This window comes from Leptosomus discolor, chromosome 10 (assembly GCF_034619465.1).
Source record: "Leptosomus discolor isolate bLepDis1 chromosome 10, bLepDis1.hap2, whole genome shotgun sequence".
Lineage (NCBI taxonomy): Eukaryota > Metazoa > Chordata > Aves > Leptosomiformes > Leptosomidae > Leptosomus > Leptosomus discolor.
In genome coordinates, this window is record NC_141400.1 from 4,998,883 (window position 1) to 5,018,375 (window position 19,493).

A 19,493-nucleotide genomic window follows, 5' to 3' on the forward strand; every position below is an offset into this window, starting at 1 on the left:
GGTAATGACATTGAAGATCACGCATACATGGGTGCAGTGTGTGAGGTGAGTTTAGACTTTAGTGTGAGCTGTAGCTTGGGTTGAAATCCATCATAAATACAGCCCTGGTAGTGATGTAAGTATGTCTAAATAATAATTGTAGCAGGAAGTAGTTTGGTTTATAAACATATATATGCATATATATATTTTAATTACAGCCCTGGTTCTAGTATAAAACGTGCATAGAACTTCCCTGATCTGTAGAACAGAGGAGGATCTCACAGAAACAGGTGGCAGGAAAGAGCTTGAACTTGGAACTCATCATCTTTCTGTAGTTATTTCAGTATTTCTGTATGTTCATGTTTGATGCCATTATGTCTTGCTCCATTTCAGTAATCTGCTGGCTAACTCCTTTAATTGTAACTGCCATTTGGCCTGGCTGGGAAAATGGTTAAGGAAGAAGAGAATTGTCAGTGGAAATCCACGCTGCTTGAAACCCTTTTTCTTAAAGGATATTCCAATCCAAGATGTAGATGTCCAGGACTTCACCTGCGATGGTAAGAATTCGATTTGGCATTTATGATAACATGGGCACCTCTGTGAGAACCTCCCTTCCTATCAAGCAATATCGCATGGTAAACATTTCAGTTTAGTGATGAGGAGGACAGCCATCTAGAGCTGAAGATCATTGTTCCCTATCAGGATTTTATTTTTATTCTTGATTTCCAGTTTCTGAATTTCTACCATCTACACCTACATATAAGAATGAATTTATTATAGACAAATGCTCTGCTTTGTATTAGCCTAGTATAATCCTGACGCTTCCCCCCACTTCCTTATTCATACACTTAGATAACACTCTGAAGCCAGTGGGAATGCTGCTGGCTTGGAAAGTCTTTTAGTTTTGGATACTGTTCTGTTTCACCAATAACAGGTATGAACACAGGGAAATAAAAAAACTTAGGTATTCTTTGAAATGACTCAGTGATGTTTAATGCTTTGTTGGGTCCATAGAGGTTTTAAAAAAAAGTAAAATCCTGACATTTCTTTCATTCTCCAGGTAGTTCTTTGTCTTCCGATCAAGCAGATTTTAGATAAAATAGTAAAGAGAAAAACTGACTGATGAATGCACTGCTAACCTGACTTGTAGGTTGTGATTGCCTGTTAAGACCATATATGCTGGAGCTGTAGTTGGTCATACCTCTAAAGAGACCGTAGGAGTGATAGAAGTCTCGTACTTAGAGTAGAAATTAATTCCCATCCTAGTTGAGCAATCTGACAATAGGCCCAGGTGCTTGGGCTCGGAGCTCAAGGGACCCAAGCTTAGTCATTAAAGAATAATTTGCTTTTAGTTTGGGAGAAAAAAAAAAAAAATCCTGGTCCACAAAGTGATATTCCACGCTTGGGAGCTTTCTCAATCATACAGTCACTCAGACAGCCGCGGTGAATGGAAGGTAGATGGTGCCAGGGTATGAAACACAGAGGAAAATTGAATGTGCTGAGGAAACATGCTCTTTCTGCAGGTTTATGAAAGACTTCGAATTTTTTTTTTCCACTCATTAAGCGCATTAAGCTTAGCTGGGGAGGAAAAGAAAATCTTCCCTGTTCTTCTGTAGGCTGGTCGTGCCTCTCCATCCCTCTGATTACAAATGATTCCTTACCCATACATTTGTGGGTAATTCCATTATCTTGTATCAGGACTTCCAGTCTTATTCTTTAATCTCAGTGCTCATGGGTACATCTTCCAGAGAGAAGAAAGAAAGAGATCTGTCTCAATTAGTCCTTGCATCAGTTTAAAAAAAAAAAAAAAAAAAGGTGACACCTAATGTCAGTTGGCTGCGTGCTCTTGGACTGCAGCGCTGTGTCTCCGTGCTGGTCAGCTCAGGCTGCCTGTACTCACAAACAGTTGTGTGGCTCCTCTCACTGTCATCTAGAGAATGTGCCAGTAACTGTTTCCTTTCGTATCCATCATGATACTGGAGCATGCGTTTGCCTTGTGTTTTGCAGAGGCTGTTGCTTTTGGGGAAAATCCATGCTTTAACATTCTTAACTTCAAAGAGTTGGTTTCTTCTGCAGAAACCCTATTGTTCTTCAATTACAAGATTTAATCTGCTGTTTATGGACCTTTGAAACCATTTTTGGAGAAAGTAGATATTTTTATGTGTGCACAGATGGATTGCCAGCAGTTGGAAGTATGCTGCTCAATTTGTTGTTTGCCTGGTTATCCTTGTCAAAAAGAATGAGGTTTTACAATTCAGATGATAAATGAAGTGCCAGGCTGACTTTAAAAAGTAAAAAATTAACATCTAAAAGCTGAATTTTTAAAAAAAAATCTTCCTAAAGCAGAGTAGATTGTGAATATTGTATGTCTAGATGAATTCAGGGGCAGTGTGCTGGTCAAGTTCTCCTTTTCAGCTAGAACGTCAGGAGTGGTGGGAGGATTTGGGACTCACGTAGCTGGTTTTACTGTAATTTGCAAAATTACAGAGTAGATACTGCTTAGAAAAAATATTTATTTAAAAATATTGCTCTTCAATTTTTGAACTGTTCTTGTTGCCTAAAGAACCTGCATGAAGGCAGGTTGATCCAAAGCATTGGATCTACTTTAAAATACAATGATGGTTTCCGTGGATTCAGGGATGTCCCTCTGTGGTCCTTGCAAGCAGTTATCTTCAAAGTGTATGACTTTGGGCTGTAAAGCTGACTTCCTAGTGCTCCATTTCTCTCCCTCTGCAGGTAATGATGAAAGCAGCTGCTTGCTTTCACCTCCTTGTCCTTCCCAGTGTACCTGTGTGGACTCGGTGGTACGTTGCAGCAACAAAGGGCTGCGGATATTGCCCAAAGGAATTCCCAAAGACGTGACTGAGCTGTAAGTTACCTTTTACATAGCTCCTTTCATGACAAGTTCATGAAATTACATCATAGTGAGGCTTTGTAGGTCCTTGGGGGTTTCGCCTTTGACTTTAGTGACTGGTGTTTTGTGCGTTGACTGTTATTTTTATACTTATTTGTCCCTTGACTGAATACATTGCTCTGTAATGGGAACAGAGTTTGTCTATCCTTTTACCCATTAATTCTGTGTGTAGGGAACAAATGCATATATTAGTATCAAATATTCCTGTAGTGCTTCTGAGAAGCCTAAGCTCACACCAGGCAGTTTGAAAGGATGATGAAAATATGTTCCTGACTTATGCAGCTGTCAGCTAATTATCCTCTGAGGAGGTTAAAAAAAAAAAAAAAAAGAAAAAGAAAGCCTGTGGTGGAAACAAACAATGAATTCTTTTCTCCAAACCTCCTGAAATGGCTAAAATAACAGATAATTAGATTAAATTGTAAAGTAAATTAATCCTAGTTGAGAACCATCTTTCTAGTTGTCTTTTCATCTACTCCTCGCTATGACTTTATACTGGATTTTGGTTCTTTCCTTGGAAAGAAAATACACTGGTGGAACTGCTTGGCTTAAACAGTTGGCAATAGAAATACTGAGCTTTTTTCCCTTTAGGTCCTTATTCAAATCTATCCCAGGTGAGTTGTTACTGAAACTTGTTACAATCTCATCAACATTTCGATGTGAAAGTAATTGTTTGAGTTAGTTGGTATGTTCAGTGGATTTTGTAATGACTTAAAATGTGATTCTGCTATTTTTTAGTGTCTAGTATTATTTTAATAATTTAGTAACACGGCATCTGATGACTGAGATGCACATCTTTTTACTCCCTTCACAGTCATTTGCACTGTTTTTACCAGTGTTGTAGTCAAATATAAGACACAAGTTGCTGAATGAGGAGTGTGCTGAAAGTGTATGTGGTAACTCAAAATAACATGGAAATTTTGCATTAATGAGTACATTCTTGGAACACTGTTAACCAGGACATGGTTAATAGTGGTTTGAATTAAAACCCAAGGCCTGGCCTGTACTCACTTGTATATTGCCATCAATGATAAAAAGTCTGCAAGGTGGTTTCTGCTCTGTTCTCGTTCAGGTTTCATTGCATTCAAATATGACTTGCCAACAATAAGATATCACAGATGTTACTTTGATTTCCACTGCCACACTGAGGAATTTTTATGTTTAAATTTCGCATACTGAGTTTTACTGATACTATCTGATACACTGACGACATAACTTTCACAAAAAGAGTGAAATTAATCTCACATTCTTGAAAACTGCTATATTTCTTAAGCTATTTCTTGGCAAATGAGGCAATAGCCTGGAACTGAGCAGTTTGAGTTCATAGAGTTTACGTGACTGTCTTCTTCAGTAGGAGCCTCTTGGCTGTGCAAGCTGCAAGTCTCTAGTTCGGCTTTCTGCTTTCAATCCAGAAATGTGTCAGCAGAACACAGTCAGCCATGGACTGGCTGGCTCTGAATATTTCATGTTCTGCAAAAGATAACCTTGAATCTGTCCCAGCTGTCTCAAAATTCAAACCTGATCTCACTGTCCTCTCAACCAACATGAACTGAGTCCTTATTTCTGTCTGTACCAAAAGGTGAGCTGCAGGTACTGAAGCTAAAAATTTCATGTGTTTGTGGAAAACGTGACAAGAATGAAAAAAAAATAATAATAATAAAATAATCTTACCTGCCATCCTTCTGCTTCTAGATAGAGATAAAAATGTTTCCCATAATCTAGAAGGCACTATATCATCTAGGTCTCACGTTGCTAGTGTGACCTTAAGTATTTTTATTATTCTGCCTTTGAGAATTGTCATTGCTGCTGTGGTAAACAGCATCTCCTGTGGAACCCCAGCTCTTGCTTCATTTTGAGGAGAGCTAAAACTTGGCAGAAGGAACCCAATAGCCTTCTGGGCACAGGGTGAAAAAGATTTATCTTGTTTAATCTATTTACATGCCTCACACCAAAATACCCCCTTTTCCGTAGAGCAATCCTAGATCCCTTGAACTGTATCCTAAGGCTGGAATATCTTCTTAAAGCTGTTTTTTTTCTGTAGTAGCAATGGTATCTGTTTAGCACTTGAAACCAGAAAGTGCCTGAGCTACCTGCTGCAGAAGACACCACAGTTTTTGCGTGGTTAGAGAGCGCCACAGCAGTCTCCAGGGCAGGGATGCCTCCCCCTTTCTCGCTGGTCCAGCAGTCACAGGTGCTCAGGCAGGTTAACAATCCTTCCCCTGTGTTACTGCAACCCGCGCTGCCTTTCTCCCCTTCCGTGCTCTCACGTCAGAGACCTCTGGGCAGTGTGCTGGGGTCTCCGTGCTCCCACCAGGCACTCACACAAAACCGCAGTCTCTAAGGACAGAGGTCATGCCAAGGAGAGGACAAAGGCGTAAAGAGCCTCTTGTCCTGGTAGCCCACAACTCTCTCCCTGCGGTGATGGGATGCAGGGGACCATTTTAGTGGAATTTTTATGAATGCACCAGTCTGACACCTGCAAACTTCCATTACTGATATATTCATTAACAAAGCATGTTAGCTGCGGTGGTTTTTATTAAATTGCAGTGTGTTTTTCATACGTGGTTTAAGAACTGCCGTGTATCTAGATAAACCTCTCTTACAGCTGATTGTAGCCTTCTCAGAAGTTCTTTTAAATTCTTTTAGAGGTCTTAAAATAGTCTTAAAATGGGAATTCTTTCATTGTAACAGGTATTAAACAGCAATGTGCAAAAGTGAACATACCTCTTGCACAGGCACATAGGGAAAATGTTACCCTATGCTGGGTCAGATTTCACTGTACCTAAGCTCAGCGAAAAAGATCACCAGCAATGTTTTATTATATAGTGGACTGGAGACATAGGCTCGCTCCTTCCAGCTTTCTTCCTGAGTTTCTGGTTTGGATGTGTATATAGAGAAAACATGTGAAAACCATTATCTCCTTCATATTTAGAGCTTGGAATGACAGCAGACATCCCTGTGTTTGGTTTGTACCACCCCTGGGAGGAGGGATTACCTTGGCAGGGAAGGCTTCCATCTAGAATAGAGTTGAAAAGATTGCTAGGTCTCCTGGCTTTCTAGAGAGATGATGATGCAAGAAATTTCTATTTCCCAGCTATTCCTTCACAAAACCCCGTCAGCGTGGGCAAGCCTTCTTTCAGCTTCTTGGGAATAGGGAAATACTATGTTGTTTCTTACAAATTCCTGTACTGTATATTTGCATACTGCTTACTTTTTTTCCCACTGTTTGCTTGCCCTGAAAAGAAGCCTTGGTTTTTTTTGAACATACTCAGTTTTCTACTCCAGATGTTCAGAAGTAAAATGTTCATGCAACGAGCTACTTTGGAACTTAGCCTCGCTGCTGCTTAGTGTTTTAGACTTTCCTTTTCTTCTGTTTTTTTTCCCCCAAAACCTGTTTGAACTAAGTTTCCCATGCTCTTTTTCCTTTTACATATTTCCTCAGTGTGTGAACATCAGTTTTTTCTTTTTTTTTCACAAAAGTAAGTCTATTTCTAATAAAGTCTTATCTGACAGCATCCAGCTGCTTTTATGGGCCTACAGCAAATAATATTTTGCACTGGGGAAAAACATGGGAGGCAGTTATGTGGATGGCGTGTGCATAAGCTGTAATATAATGAGCATGGAGCATTTTAGAATAAATATGTACTAATCATGTCATCTCTAGACTCCAAATGTTGTCATGACACTAAGCTATATGATAGCACTGATGGGATTGTTAGGAAAACCTGCATCCATATATCATTGTTAGCGATAATTTTTCTTTACATTTATATTAATGCATATTAATATCTGCGTTGGTTTTGCCATTTCTCTTCCTTTCCTCCCAAACCTTCTCTCCCCCGTTTATGTTTTTCGTTCTGCACTTTAGACTTGTTTAGCCTGCAAGCTCATTCAGTACTTGGCACAACAGTTTTCAGAAGTGGCTGACCTGCTTACTAGCAGACAGACTGTCTTTTAGCTCTTTATTCGCCATCTCTAGTTTGCTGCCTGTTGCTGCCTCAGCCATAACATGGCACCTTTATTCAGCCAAATCTCTGGTTGCCAAGATGATTTTGACAATTACTTCCCATACATTTGCTACCACCTCTGCTTGGAGGTAGTTACCACCAGTCTCAACCCGCCGTGCCATCTTCCAAGGCACTTGTGTTTTCTCTTGACTCGTGACTAAAAATAGTGGCTTGTACCTGGGCCCTGCAAATTGTTGCAATAAATATGCTCTAAGCAGTTAGTTGTGACACATGTAGAATATTGTAACAATTTAGTGCTGTTTTTCAGTATGCCTGTATTGCTGATGATCAAAGGGATAACTCTGAAGTGAGATATCTTGATGAAAATCATCTGCCTGAGAATGCACATGCTTTTTCTTGTCTGGTAATCTGCACTATTTTATACACTGACCCTTAACACAGACTTCAGTGAATTTTCCTTTGATAATAGAGAGAAACAATTTAGATCAAAGCTTAGGCTTATGCAGTCCTGTGTCATAAAAGGTTTTACAGCCCGCTTAATTCACTGCGGAGGAGAATTCTCCCATTGAGAGAATGGGTAGTTCTGTAGAAGGATATTTTAGTTACAGCTGAAATACAGGACTTAAATCGTATAGCTTAGAAAAGGTAACTAGTATCAGTACTATCAAACAACGCTTCCAATGACTGATGAATTTTTAGCACTAATAAAAGTAAGTTTAACTTCAGGGCCTTCGCTTTTCTCTCAAACACAGCCATGTTTTCGTGTGTCAAAGCTGTAGGTTGTGGTCTGACATATAAATGCAACAAAATCTGGAGTCCAAATTTGCCAAAACTTAAGAGAGTTCAAGACCCAGATTTTCACCTGGATCTATACTCGATTTTTGTTTCTTCTCAAGAAACTGTGATTGAAGCTCTTAAAGTTCATGCTTTGCGGCTGTTTCGTCTTTCACAGTCCAGTTCTCTCCTAGACCACCATTTTTAGGAAATGAAACTTGGCTGAAAATTTAAGATATTGGGTATCTGCATTAAAAAATTTAGACTGTAACTTAATTTTAGAGCTGCATAAAATTGTCAAGTATCATCCTTTTTTTGTAATGTAATATTCTATATGAAATATTTAAAGAAATTAAAGGAAAGGCTTTATGCCTCTTCAGTTACTGCCTGAAAACTGATTTCTCTCTCCAGATTCTTCTCTTAGCACAGATTGCTACCGTGAGCTTGACTTTATGGCTGAAGAGACATTTCAGTACAAAAAAGGTTCCAAGTGATTCAAATCATTACATGATGCTTTGGCACCTTGTGCTGGTTATATCACCTCCAATCCAAGTGGTTTCAGTATAAAAATAGACAAGTTGGAAAAAGAACAGCTGTCATCTTTTATGCATAGTTTTAAATTTTTTATATGTGATGTTAGCGTGTGTGGAAGGTGCTGGATGAGCCCTGGGGCCGCTGCAGGCATTGGGCTCTGAGAGCTGGCGCAGGTGGTGCAGGCAGAGAGTGAGGCATGGCCGTGCCCCTCGGCACCAGCCATCCTGGCCGTACAGTTACCTGTCTCCAGCCCTCGGTCATGTTTTAGAAGCAGCCTTTCCTAGTAGGTAGTTGATGGCATTATATGAGACTGTGAGCACGCGGTTTTAGGCGTTTTTTCAATTTTGGCTCTGGTAATTGCTTGTTGGTTCTAAGTCATTGAGACTTCAGGATTCCCAGAAGCATTCATGGGGTAAAAACCAATTTCCAATCTGATATTTAAACTACAGAGTCTAAAGACTTTAGGAAGCAAATGAGTTGTTTGGGGTACTCGTCAGTGTGTCTATATTAAGGCAGCTGACACCCACTCTTGACTCTGGCTGTCTGTATATTAATAACTTGACTCTAAGCAATAAAATTAGACATACATTTTTTTCATTCATGCCAGAATTTCTTTGCATACCAGATGCCATATACATCATCTTCCTTTGGATAAGGATTGAAAAGAATTAAAAATACAATCTCCCCTCCATATCGTTCTGTTATGCTGTGTTCGTTTTGTTTGGGCGGGGCGTCTGTAGCTTCATCCATGTTCTTTTAATTTCTGTATACGAATGCATAAATATGTGGAGTTTTGTAACTGGGCTGCGGCCATTCACCCTTAGGAATAATTCAGTTATTCGCTACGTCCAGCTTTCAGCCCTCTTGCAGCCCCCAAGCATCATCTTCAGCCCAGCAAAGTGCAGAGCTGCTGCCCCCCCATCCCCTCACTGCTCTGACAGAGGCCTGGCCTGTGGTGGGCAACAGCTTGCCTGCAGCAACTGGTTTCTTCAAATGTTGCGTCTCAGATCCTCCTGATTCTTGGCAGGCTCTTATGCCCTAAAAGCTCTGGTTATTTCTAATTCATTGCACTTAAATGTGCTTTCAAAATTAGTGCCTTTTGCTTAGAAAATATTGCAATTCTTTGTATAATGTGGTTAAAGGTTTAACAGTAATGAATTATTCTTAGGCATGCATGGAAAATATATTATCAGTAATTTCTTAGTGTAAAATTGTGTTTGTTCAAAAATTATACCACTGGTATAAGTATTGCAGCTCTCTCCTAGCACGTTTATATAACCATCAAATTGCTTGCAGTACAAATCCAAAGCTATTCAAAGCAGATCTTCAGCAGGAGTTTAACTCCAGGGGTCTCCATGTCTATGTTAGTCTGAGTGGATTAAAATGTGCACCTTCAACTTTTGATTGCACCAGAAAGCAAAACAGGGAGGAAAGCCTTGGCTAGCTATCATCAGTTTGTTCAAATCACAGGCTGCTTTTGGGATTAACAGTAGAATATCCTGAAAATACGTTTCTGAAGATTTCAATACATTGCAAGAGTTGAGTCGGGTCTCCTTTCCTAAAGGAAAATCATGTATAACTTCCAAATAAATAATACGTGACCTGCTTTGGATTTCCTTTGGAAATCCTTTGAATTTTACATTTGAGGTAAAGACTGGAACCTTAACCTACCCTCGTGCATGGGTTTAAGATTTGCAGCTTTCTGGGATGAAAGAGAAGGCACAGACTCTCAGTGGCTTGCTGTGTCCATAGCAGACCATGACTGGGGAAATAAGACACATTTTGCACCGTTTAAATAGTAATATATGTGGTTGAATTCTGAGGATCTTCTACTTAACAATTTATGGTATGAATTACCGAAGAACTCCATTTTCACAGTCATTTATAATGAATTTGGTCAAAATGAAGCAAGTGACTTTACGCTTGCTGAATATGAATGTCCATGCAAGGTGTAAACGTGGCATAACTAACCCATACTCTGGTTTGGGATAATCTGCGTCAGCAGAGCAGCTGTCACTAGTTTGCAAGGTGTTTACAGTGCAACACTGTCACTCACTGCTTGTGGTCTTTGTGAATGGAGAGATTAATTTGTTCAGCAGGTTTTTTCATTAAGGAAGGGTTTTGCTTTTGGTTAGAAAATTCGAAAGTCTGTAGTCCTGCTTGTCCAGCCTAATCCTAGGTCGGCTAGGTCAGCTGCACTGCATGCTCTGAGGTAACTCTGCCTTGATGGTATCCTGTGCGCAGGCAGAATGGATAACCGTGAGGCCGGGGTAGTTTAGCTGAAGCAGTTTAGATGAAAAGAGAGCTGAAGCAGCAGAAAATGGTGCGAGGGCGTTATGCTGAAATAGGGGGCCGGGAGGAGGAGTGTGATGGTTATAAAATATATTATGTAAGAAATTCTGTTGGTGTTTACAGATTTTATTTTTAAATGATGTAAAAATAAAGTTTGTGGGAAAATTTTCTTGGCTTTAGTTTACACAAATATCTCTGTGTTGTTACAGTTAATGTAGAGAGAGAACATATAGCACAGCAACAATCTATTATTATTGTTATTTGCTATAGTAAATGGAGAATAAGGAGGTCTGATGACAAAGGAAATTTTATGTGTGGGTTAAAAATTCCTAACATGATCATCAGATTGTTCTCAGCAGTAGAGGCAGCACGTTAAGTGTTCTGGTGTCTGTGGGCTGCATTTTGTGGCTACACTTGGTTATCTCTCAAAACATTCCACATCAATAGCATTGCCCCGTGTCTACCTTAGGAAAAAAAAACCCAAAGTATTTTGTAAGGAAGGGAAATATCATTTAATCTTTTATTCTCACCTGCGGGGGGAGAAATGCCTTCCTCCTACGCAGTACTTTCTGAGAGGGTTGGATTTGTTTCCCAGGTAAGTGTGGCTTCTGGCAGATGTCTGGAGGATCACCTTGATGGTGTCATGGCACCACAGTGGTCAGTTTCCATTGGAGCCTTATTACTTTGGTATCTTTCAGGGATGCAGTTTCACCCAAAAGCCAAGGTTAAGGAAAAGAACTCCAGCTCTGTCCCTATTATTTTGTAATGAACAGGAAAAGCCCCACATCCCATTGCTACTACAGGTCAGCTGTGGAGTCTTGAGTACTCATGCGCTGTTCTGGGCAAACTTTTGGAAAGTATTATATTTGTTCAGGGTATTCCCCTTGGCTACTGAATGTTCATGTTTCTTCAGTGGAGAAAAACTGCAAAATACAGGAACTACGTGCGTGTATGATATCCCAAAAGGCTTTAGCCCTACTGTGCATGTGTCTGAATAGAGACACATTCAGTGGTGTCTCAAACAACTTCCACCCTGGAAACACCAGCTATTTTACTAAATACACTCAGTGCTTGTAGGAGGAGCCTGTATTCAAAGAGGACTTGGTCTTTGGTCTTCAATTTGTACCAAGTTTTCCTCCTCTACCAGCATACTTTGAAGAGGAAAAGTAAGGAATGCCATAGTAGGAATTGCTGTAATGGATGTCACGTCAGACTCATTCATGTTTGTGTTGGCACTGGAATAAGTGAGACTTTCTGCAACACAGAGACCTGGCAGTGCGGCTCCTCTTCCAGTTCTGGCCGTACAAGGAGCTTAGGTGCACAAGACAAAATAAATTCCTAACAGGGTCAGCCAGCACCCAACATTCTTACAGAAGCTTGTTGAAGGTAACTTTAAGTTCAGAGCACAAGACGAATTTTTTCTCCCCTTCTTCAGTTGCTGTCATACAAGAACCAAATGGTCATTTCTGTTTGCTGTAGGCCAGAGATCCTTTATTCATTTCCAAGTCTTAAAAAAATAAAATAAATCGTTAAGCAACTGTCATGCTTTGCGTATGGGATAATTCATTTACAAAGGAGAAACTGTTATAGTTTCAAAGCAATGAGTCAAAGACAATTTCCTTAGTGACCAACTTTATATTTTTCTCATTTGTGGTTCAGATGGAGTGACAGGAGTTCATGTTAACATGGAGTTGTCAAATCTGACTTTTTTCAGATACCTGGAAGGAAACCATCTGACTGCTGTGCCGAAGGGGCTCTCTGCCTTCAGACACCTGACACTGATGTAAGAAACATGTAGTTTCAATGTCAAGAAAATTAGGTACTCTTTCTGCACTATGTTGTAGGTGGAACATAAATTTAATATTTGGGAGAAAAAAAACACACAAAACACCAAAACCTTCTGTAATTTGAATTTGGAAAGAATTTCACAGTGGCCACTGCTGCCAGTAAGTGTTCATGAAGAGTGGAGAAAGAGTGAGGTGACTGGGAGCACCAGAGGCCCTTCCTCTGCAGGAGCTTCCAGCCTCTGCAAGAGGACTGAACTCTCACTCAGGGTGCTACAGTTTCACTTGGCAGATTTATCTGTGCCAAGCTGTACAGGTCATTAACAGAGGAGATGGCATTAATTTGTTCTAGGTGAGGCAGTATTTATAATGCTAAGGCAGTGAAAATTTGCATAGCTGCTTCTGCTGTGAACAGTCATACAGACAGAGACACAACTAGACTTTGTTCAGTAAATTGCTCCCTGAAATACACAGGAGTGAAATTTCTTGGCTGAACTATTTATCAGAAATTTTCAAATGCTCTTTGAATCAGCTGTGTAGTTACTCAAGTCAAATGGGCAGAACAACTGCAGACAAAAACAACATGGAGGGAAAAATAGAATCCTCTGTTTTAAGTGAGTGCTTTATTTTGAAACATCTCAAATTTTGTTTTTTAAGGGAGAGCAACAACAAAACAAAAGGTTCTGTTTGAGCCTAAAAGACTTTTATAAATGAAAAATGAACTTTTGTTCTAGTAGCTGTCAATGTGAAGAGCATATGGAAATGGTATACCTGTAATACATTGCAAAGCAAGTTGGTACAGTAAATATAGTTATTAATTTATCCTTCTTCAGAAATTTTGCGTGTATTCACTGATTTTTTTTTTTAATGCTCTATGCTGGAAATATGCCTTAATACTTCTGATTCTGAGTCTTTTTAGGGGAGTCTGCTATGTTTTGCTTTTAGAGCTTATTCAAAGTTGGTTAGAAAATATCTCGATAATATGTGACTTTTCAATTGCTTTGAACATTTTGCTGTGCAGATATTATGGAATCTTTAAAAAAAAAGACATTCCTCCATTCATAAAAATGATATTTTCTCTGTGTGTTTCTTCAGTGATTTGAGCAACAACAGCATAAGCATATTGGCCAATTACACCTTCAGCAACATGACTCAGTTATCCACACTGTAAGTAGTCCAAAGTTTTGATAACAGTTTTAATTGCTCTTCAAACACCATCTTAGGTGTTGAACAATTAGTATATATCTTATTACTTAAGCACGTGGCTTTCCATGCTTCTTTGTGGTTGAATTAGTAGTGAAATAATCAAAGAAAATACAGTGCTTTAACTCTGTTCTCTCATTCTCACAGCATCTTAAGTTACAATAGACTTCGGTGCATTCCAGTCCACGCGTTCATTGGGCTCAGGTCTCTTCGGGTGCTGTAAGTACCACTTTTTTGATGCAGCTGAGTTGCAGCTTATTAGAATGCTGTTGATGGCAGGGAGGTTTTTAATGAGCAGATGGCTTTCACTTGATCCAGTAGTCATAAATATTTTCACACAATTAGCTTCAATGTACTTGTACTTAGGTGCAATATGTCCAGTAATGACTAGAGCAGGTGAATGCTAAACTTTGAAAAGAAGCCATTATGTATTTGCAGGATGAATGAATTTTCTATGATAGTTCAGGGACAAGAAGGCCTCCAAGAGACTGCGTAGAGTCTGTTTGTCTCTTGTACTTGAACAGTGTTTGAGTGCCCCATAAGAAAGGACTTTCTTCTTTGCCTGTAAAAACTGGATCGTATTTTAGAGTGTAAGTTTCCATTGGATGCTTCAGCAAGAGTGTGTTTCCTGAAAACTTGTTCATTTTTAGAGTATTTGCTATTAACTTAGATTTCTGCAGGCAAGTTTTTACATAAAAGAATGCAATCCAAAGGGAAGTTAGAAGTCACCATGCTAAAACAATGAGTAAGTCAAGCCAGTGGCTGGGCGCCAGTAACGTTGAGATGCCCGTCTCAAATGTCTTTAAGGTTGTGAATGAAATTTCACCTCATGTTGACTGGTGGCACACTCAGAGATGTCCTTGTGTGGTTTCTTTCTTTGGAGATCCTTTTCTGGACTCTTTCTTTCTGATGTAGCTGCTTTCAGCAGCTTTCTGGATTAAACAATTTGTTACAATCTCTTCTGAATGTCATCTTCTCTATATTGTCTTGGAGTGTGGGCTGTGGGCCTGTTCCTTACAGCAAGCAGCCCCCCCCAGATTTTCTTAGGCATCTGCTAGGCTGACTTCTGCTTCAATCTCATATTTACTGTCTCTTGCTCCTCATCTGTCCCATCCAGAATCAAACTTTGAGCTGGGTTTGCTCAGTTGTTTGTGTGGACACATGAGCCCATGTGCAGCTGTCAGGACAAGATGGAGAAGCCACCTTCCTCCCCGCAGCTCAGCAACACAAATGGGTCGTCATTACTGGCACAGTAAACTGAAAGCAAATAAATTAATAAATAGCTTATCTGTGATGAGATTATTCAGTGTGCTGCAGGAGAAAGAGCTTTGAACACTAAAAGGTCAGGCCAGAGGAGTTGAAGAATATGTCCTGAGTGCTTTGAAACTTCACATTAGTATTTTCCATTTTCTTAAGAAGTTAGATATTCTTCACATGCAGACATTTCTGTGAATTTGAAGAGCAATGGTTGCTGTGCACTGATTCCGTAAGTGTGGAATTAAGGTGTTGACATGGGCAGTACTACAACTGTGGAAGCAATAAGGCAATGCTGTTTGGCTGAGCTCTTTCACTGTGGTTTGAGTGGTGAAATAGATATCTAGGTTTCAACCTCCTAACTTACAAGACAGCTTTAGGTTCCCAGTTTTCATTAGTAAAAGCAAGAAAGATACGTGATTTGGATTTTTTTAAGTTTGGCTTGGGACTCTGATTTGTAGCACACTCGGATGGTGACATTTGAGCTGTTACATGAGTCCTGAAATTCAGCCATGGATGAATATATTCTGTTTCATGGCCAAATAAATTTTTCCACATGGAGCTGTCTTCTGGCCTGCTTCTGATGTGCAAGCTAGCTTGATTAAAGCTAGTTTGGGACTCTCTACCCTGAATTTTAGTGTAGATATACCATGCCTCACTCTTTCCAATAGCTACAAGTTGTATTTTCACTTCCGTTCTTGCAGGCCACGTATGGACAGAAACAAAGGGCAGTATTTTAATAACAACTGTTCTCTTTTGGCTTTTTAAAATGATCTGCTAATCAATGTGAAAAGATACCTTACTTCTCCAAGGAGAAGCCCTCACTGCCTTGAACAGAGCCGCATGAGTGAAATGAAAGCTAAATGGGAATCTCTGCCTCTGCTCCATGCATTTGGAAGCCTCCAGATTGATTTGATTTATTACGGCTCACAAAACTCTGGTATCAGCTACAACTTTGCCATGTGTCATCTACGTTGTTATTAAAAATCAATTCTCCAGAGATAAAATGGCTTCCGAGTGACAGTGTGTAATCTGTTATTGTCAGTTATTTATTATCCATATTCGCAGGGGAATTTAAAAGAGAAAACATCAGCAAAACAATTTCCACATATATTTTTTTTAATAAAAAGAATATAGAGTTCTCATTACCTTTGGCTATGCATGCCCTTCAAGGCAGCAGGCCCTTCTCATATAGGCTTCTCTGCCTTCCAAATTCCTTATGTTTTCTTTACTTTTTGCCTCTCTGTAGTAAATAATGTAAATATGTATTTGAAAATCAAAATAATCATAGATGTATGATGAAGCTGATCTTTGACAGATATCTGGTTCTGTCCTCTCTCTCTTACACTTTTCCGCACAAGCCCAGCTGAGAAAACTGCAGAGTCAACACGTTCACATTTAAGCTGGAGCATGTCAGTGGTTACATAATCAGGACTTTCATCTTCAGTCTTCACATGGGTTATCCATAAAGGCAGCCAAAGGGTGCTGGGGAGCAATTTCAACACAGAATCTTAAGAATTTTTTTAATAAGCAATAGTTAGTATCAGTAGGCTTTTGCACCAAAGCTATTGCAATGGAAAATTGTGGGTTTGTTTTGGGGTTTTTTTTTGTCCAAAGCTATCTTTTTAGAAGGTAAATGTCAAAAAAGGCTGAGATTGAGACAAAGTAATTATAAATATTCAAACTCTCTGGTAGACCTGAACTGATTATTTTAAAGATTATTTTTATTGTGTGACAGTGTTGTAACTTATGACATTTTGTCCTGATTTAATTAAGAGGCAAAGTCCAGAAATAAAAATACTTTCTCAGATCATTAAACCATTTTCCATGTTACATTTATGAAAAAAAAAAAAAAGATAAAATGACCTATAGAATATTCTATTAACATGAGATATTCAAGTTTTACTGAAAATGGATGGGTATTTACTGCAGTTCAAAGCCCACACAAACATAGTAAATGTCTGATGATAAAACTACTACTAATACCCTTCAGGCACAACCTTGGAACCAATTTTTGCAATATACTTTCATTGTTGGATGCTGCATGGATTTGACTGATCAGAAATATTATTTGGCTTTGTTTCTTTTCTTTTTTCCATCATAGAATGCCTGCTTGTACTTATGCAGTAAATCTGTAAAAGGCGCTGTCGTGATGAGCATTGAGCAGTGACACTCTGGCTTTCCACTTCCTCTGACATCCAAGTTGTGCTGGTTCCTGCAGGGTTTGACATCTTTTGGGGTTCCTTGTAGGTGTTTGCCCTTGATGGGCCGTGGCTCCGTAAGCTCAGCCAAGCTTTTAGCCACATTTCTGTCTTTACAGGGTAGATCATTGTTTACTGAAAAAGCATCCGCTTTGTGTCTGTAGTAACCTAATGCTATGAGACAGTGGGCTAGGAGGCAGGACTTGGGAACAGTTAGTAAAAGAAAAAACAAACAGAAATGCAACCCAAAAGGATATGTTTACTTCATTTCCCTACCTGAAGATAATGAGTTAGTGAGATTACATGTAGAAGAAAGATTTTATTTCAAGAATTCAGGTATTTTGTTACTCCATGCTCTGAGAGGAGATCCACGTCACCTTAAATTCAGCTTTAAGTAGTTTAAAAGGTCAGAATATAAGCTCATTATGAGTGGCTGCATATTTAAACATGCACTTTTCGTAGAAGGAGGGAACATTTTGATGGCAAGTTGTTGACCAGGCCAGATCTTGCATCGTCATACCAACAAAAATGCTCCTTATTTAATAGCTATGGGGTATGTCTAGGACAGTTGGTCCTTCTGTATAGCATTAGTGAGCGTGCTTTATCTGGAGTTACTGCGTGGGAGCTCATATCCTTCCTGTTCCTGTTCAGATTAAGTGCTTGGAGATCCATCCTTATTTATGCCAAGTATTGTTATTAATAGCCAAAACCTAGGTATGCTTAAAAGAAAATTTCAGAGTCAGGATGTTAGAGGGGGAAGTTTTTGGTGTACTGGCATCAAGGACTGGAGAGAGATGCCAGCAGGATAACTCTGCTGCAGTTTTTGTGGTTTCGTGCTCTGTAGAAAAACTTTGCAGAGCAATAAGATAGAAACTGAAGCTGCAACGAGCAGCTGTGAAATGTGATCGTGGCAACATTGCTTATGCTCACATAGTTCACAGCCCCGTGGTAGGGCCCAGCCTCATGGGAGACAGGACAAGGTGTATCTTCCCCCAGCAAGGCTGGCTTTCCTTGCTGTATGTATGCTGGTGTAAGGCAGCGTGTAAAGGCAGAATTCATAAGAGTTATAAGGCATCATGTAGGTCCTGGTGAAGCTTATAGTGGTGTTAGGGAAGAAAGGATGCAAGAAAGGATGTTTTTATTGTTGTCTGGGGGTATTGTTTATTTCCATGGGCCCAGATGTTTGGTTTGTTGTAAATAAACCCAGTGTGCACTGTTTCAAGAATCTGCACAGTCACAGAAATAAAAAAAAATAGATGTGATTGCTGTGTTCCACAAATCAACAGGTAAATTACAAAATAAATGACTCAAGGGAAAGAGCTGCTACAAAGCTGACACGCAGCGCGTTTCTGCTTTCCACCCTCCTCTGCCACGTCTGGAGCACTGACAGTAATTCCTGGACCTGGGAAAGAGGACGTAAAGAATACAGCCGTTTGCTATAACCAGCTCAGGGGAGATGTGCAAAAGAAAATATAATTTTAAAATATTGATGTCATTTTCCTTCACAAGTTTTCTACCAACTTTTGTTTAAGAAACGGCTAGCAAGAGCCAGCAGAATCGACTCCTGTTGGCTCCTTATGAGTTCTGTCTGTCTGTTACTTGTGAAGTAGTAAACTGGTATTCAGTGCCATGCAAACTAGAAAAGTTAGAATAAACTATAAATATTTTCACTGTGCTATTTTTTACCAATAATTATCCAGTAAGGCAGAGGATGCAGCAGCTGAGTGGCGGATTTTAGTTATTTGTAAAATAAAGTGTTACATGATTGTATACCTTCTCTGGTGCATTTTCTGGATAGTTTTTATGCAGTTGTCACCACCAGCATCCTGTGCCCTCCTGCACACTCCTTGGTTGCTGCGTGTTTTCCTGTTTGATCATAGCCTTGGTGCTGCAAGAAGTGCTCTTCCTCTCTGTCTGTCTGTCACAACCTCTAGTGGTGGTCCCCTACTTTGTAGCAGGGCCTTCAGTTGCAGTTGCAATGAAAACCACAAATAATCACAAATAGTGACTTTTACTCTTGTGTCTGCCACTTTGAATACAAGTATTGTGCTCTCCAAGCTGCAAGAAAATTCTTTCCATTTGTGCTTGCCTATGTAACACACACATAAATGTGTTTCTTAGAAGAGAGGTAAGGCGGCTGCTTAAATTTTCCTGGAAACAGTAGAGAATGCTTTTGCAAGGATCCTGAAAACTGATAGAAAAATGTTACTTTCTTTGCATAGGGTGAATAATGCAGTAGACCAACTAATTTCAAGTATTTTCTCTGGTAGCAAAAATGTATTTGTCAAACAGATTTTACAAGTACCACACAGAGAGGTGTTTCCTACTGTAAGAATGGGAAACTCGACTGTGAAAGTGCAGCTATATTTGCCCTCACGGGCCCTTGTTCTCTCCTAGGATCTCTCTGAAGTCAATATTTAATTTAACTTTCACAGTTCCTATTTTCTGTGTTCTGTTTTTTCTGTGTTTCTGGCTAATGGGATTCTATTAAAGAATGCAGGTCTGTATGTGAGGGTCTGCTTGTCATCAGTACACTTTTAGTAGCATAAATAGCATGTCACCCTTTTAATTTAAAACATTAGTCACCAACAAT

The 19,493-nt window shown here is 39.5% G+C and overlaps 1 protein-coding gene across 1 annotated transcript in view; it reads left to right on the top strand.

Annotated features, from left to right (window-relative positions):
* The window catches only part of SLIT3 (slit guidance ligand 3), a 523,033-nt gene that overhangs the window by 420,781 nt on the left and 82,759 nt on the right, over positions 1–19,493 (top strand). Inside the window, exons 19-23 of the mRNA XM_086471174.1 lie at positions 373–536; positions 2,716–2,848; positions 12,173–12,241; positions 13,338–13,409; positions 13,593–13,664. Of these exons, the coding sequence (XP_086327300.1) occupies positions 373–536; positions 2,716–2,848; positions 12,173–12,241; positions 13,338–13,409; positions 13,593–13,664 (510 nt within the window). The remainder of the gene's footprint in view (positions 1–372; positions 537–2,715; positions 2,849–12,172; positions 12,242–13,337; positions 13,410–13,592; positions 13,665–19,493) is intronic.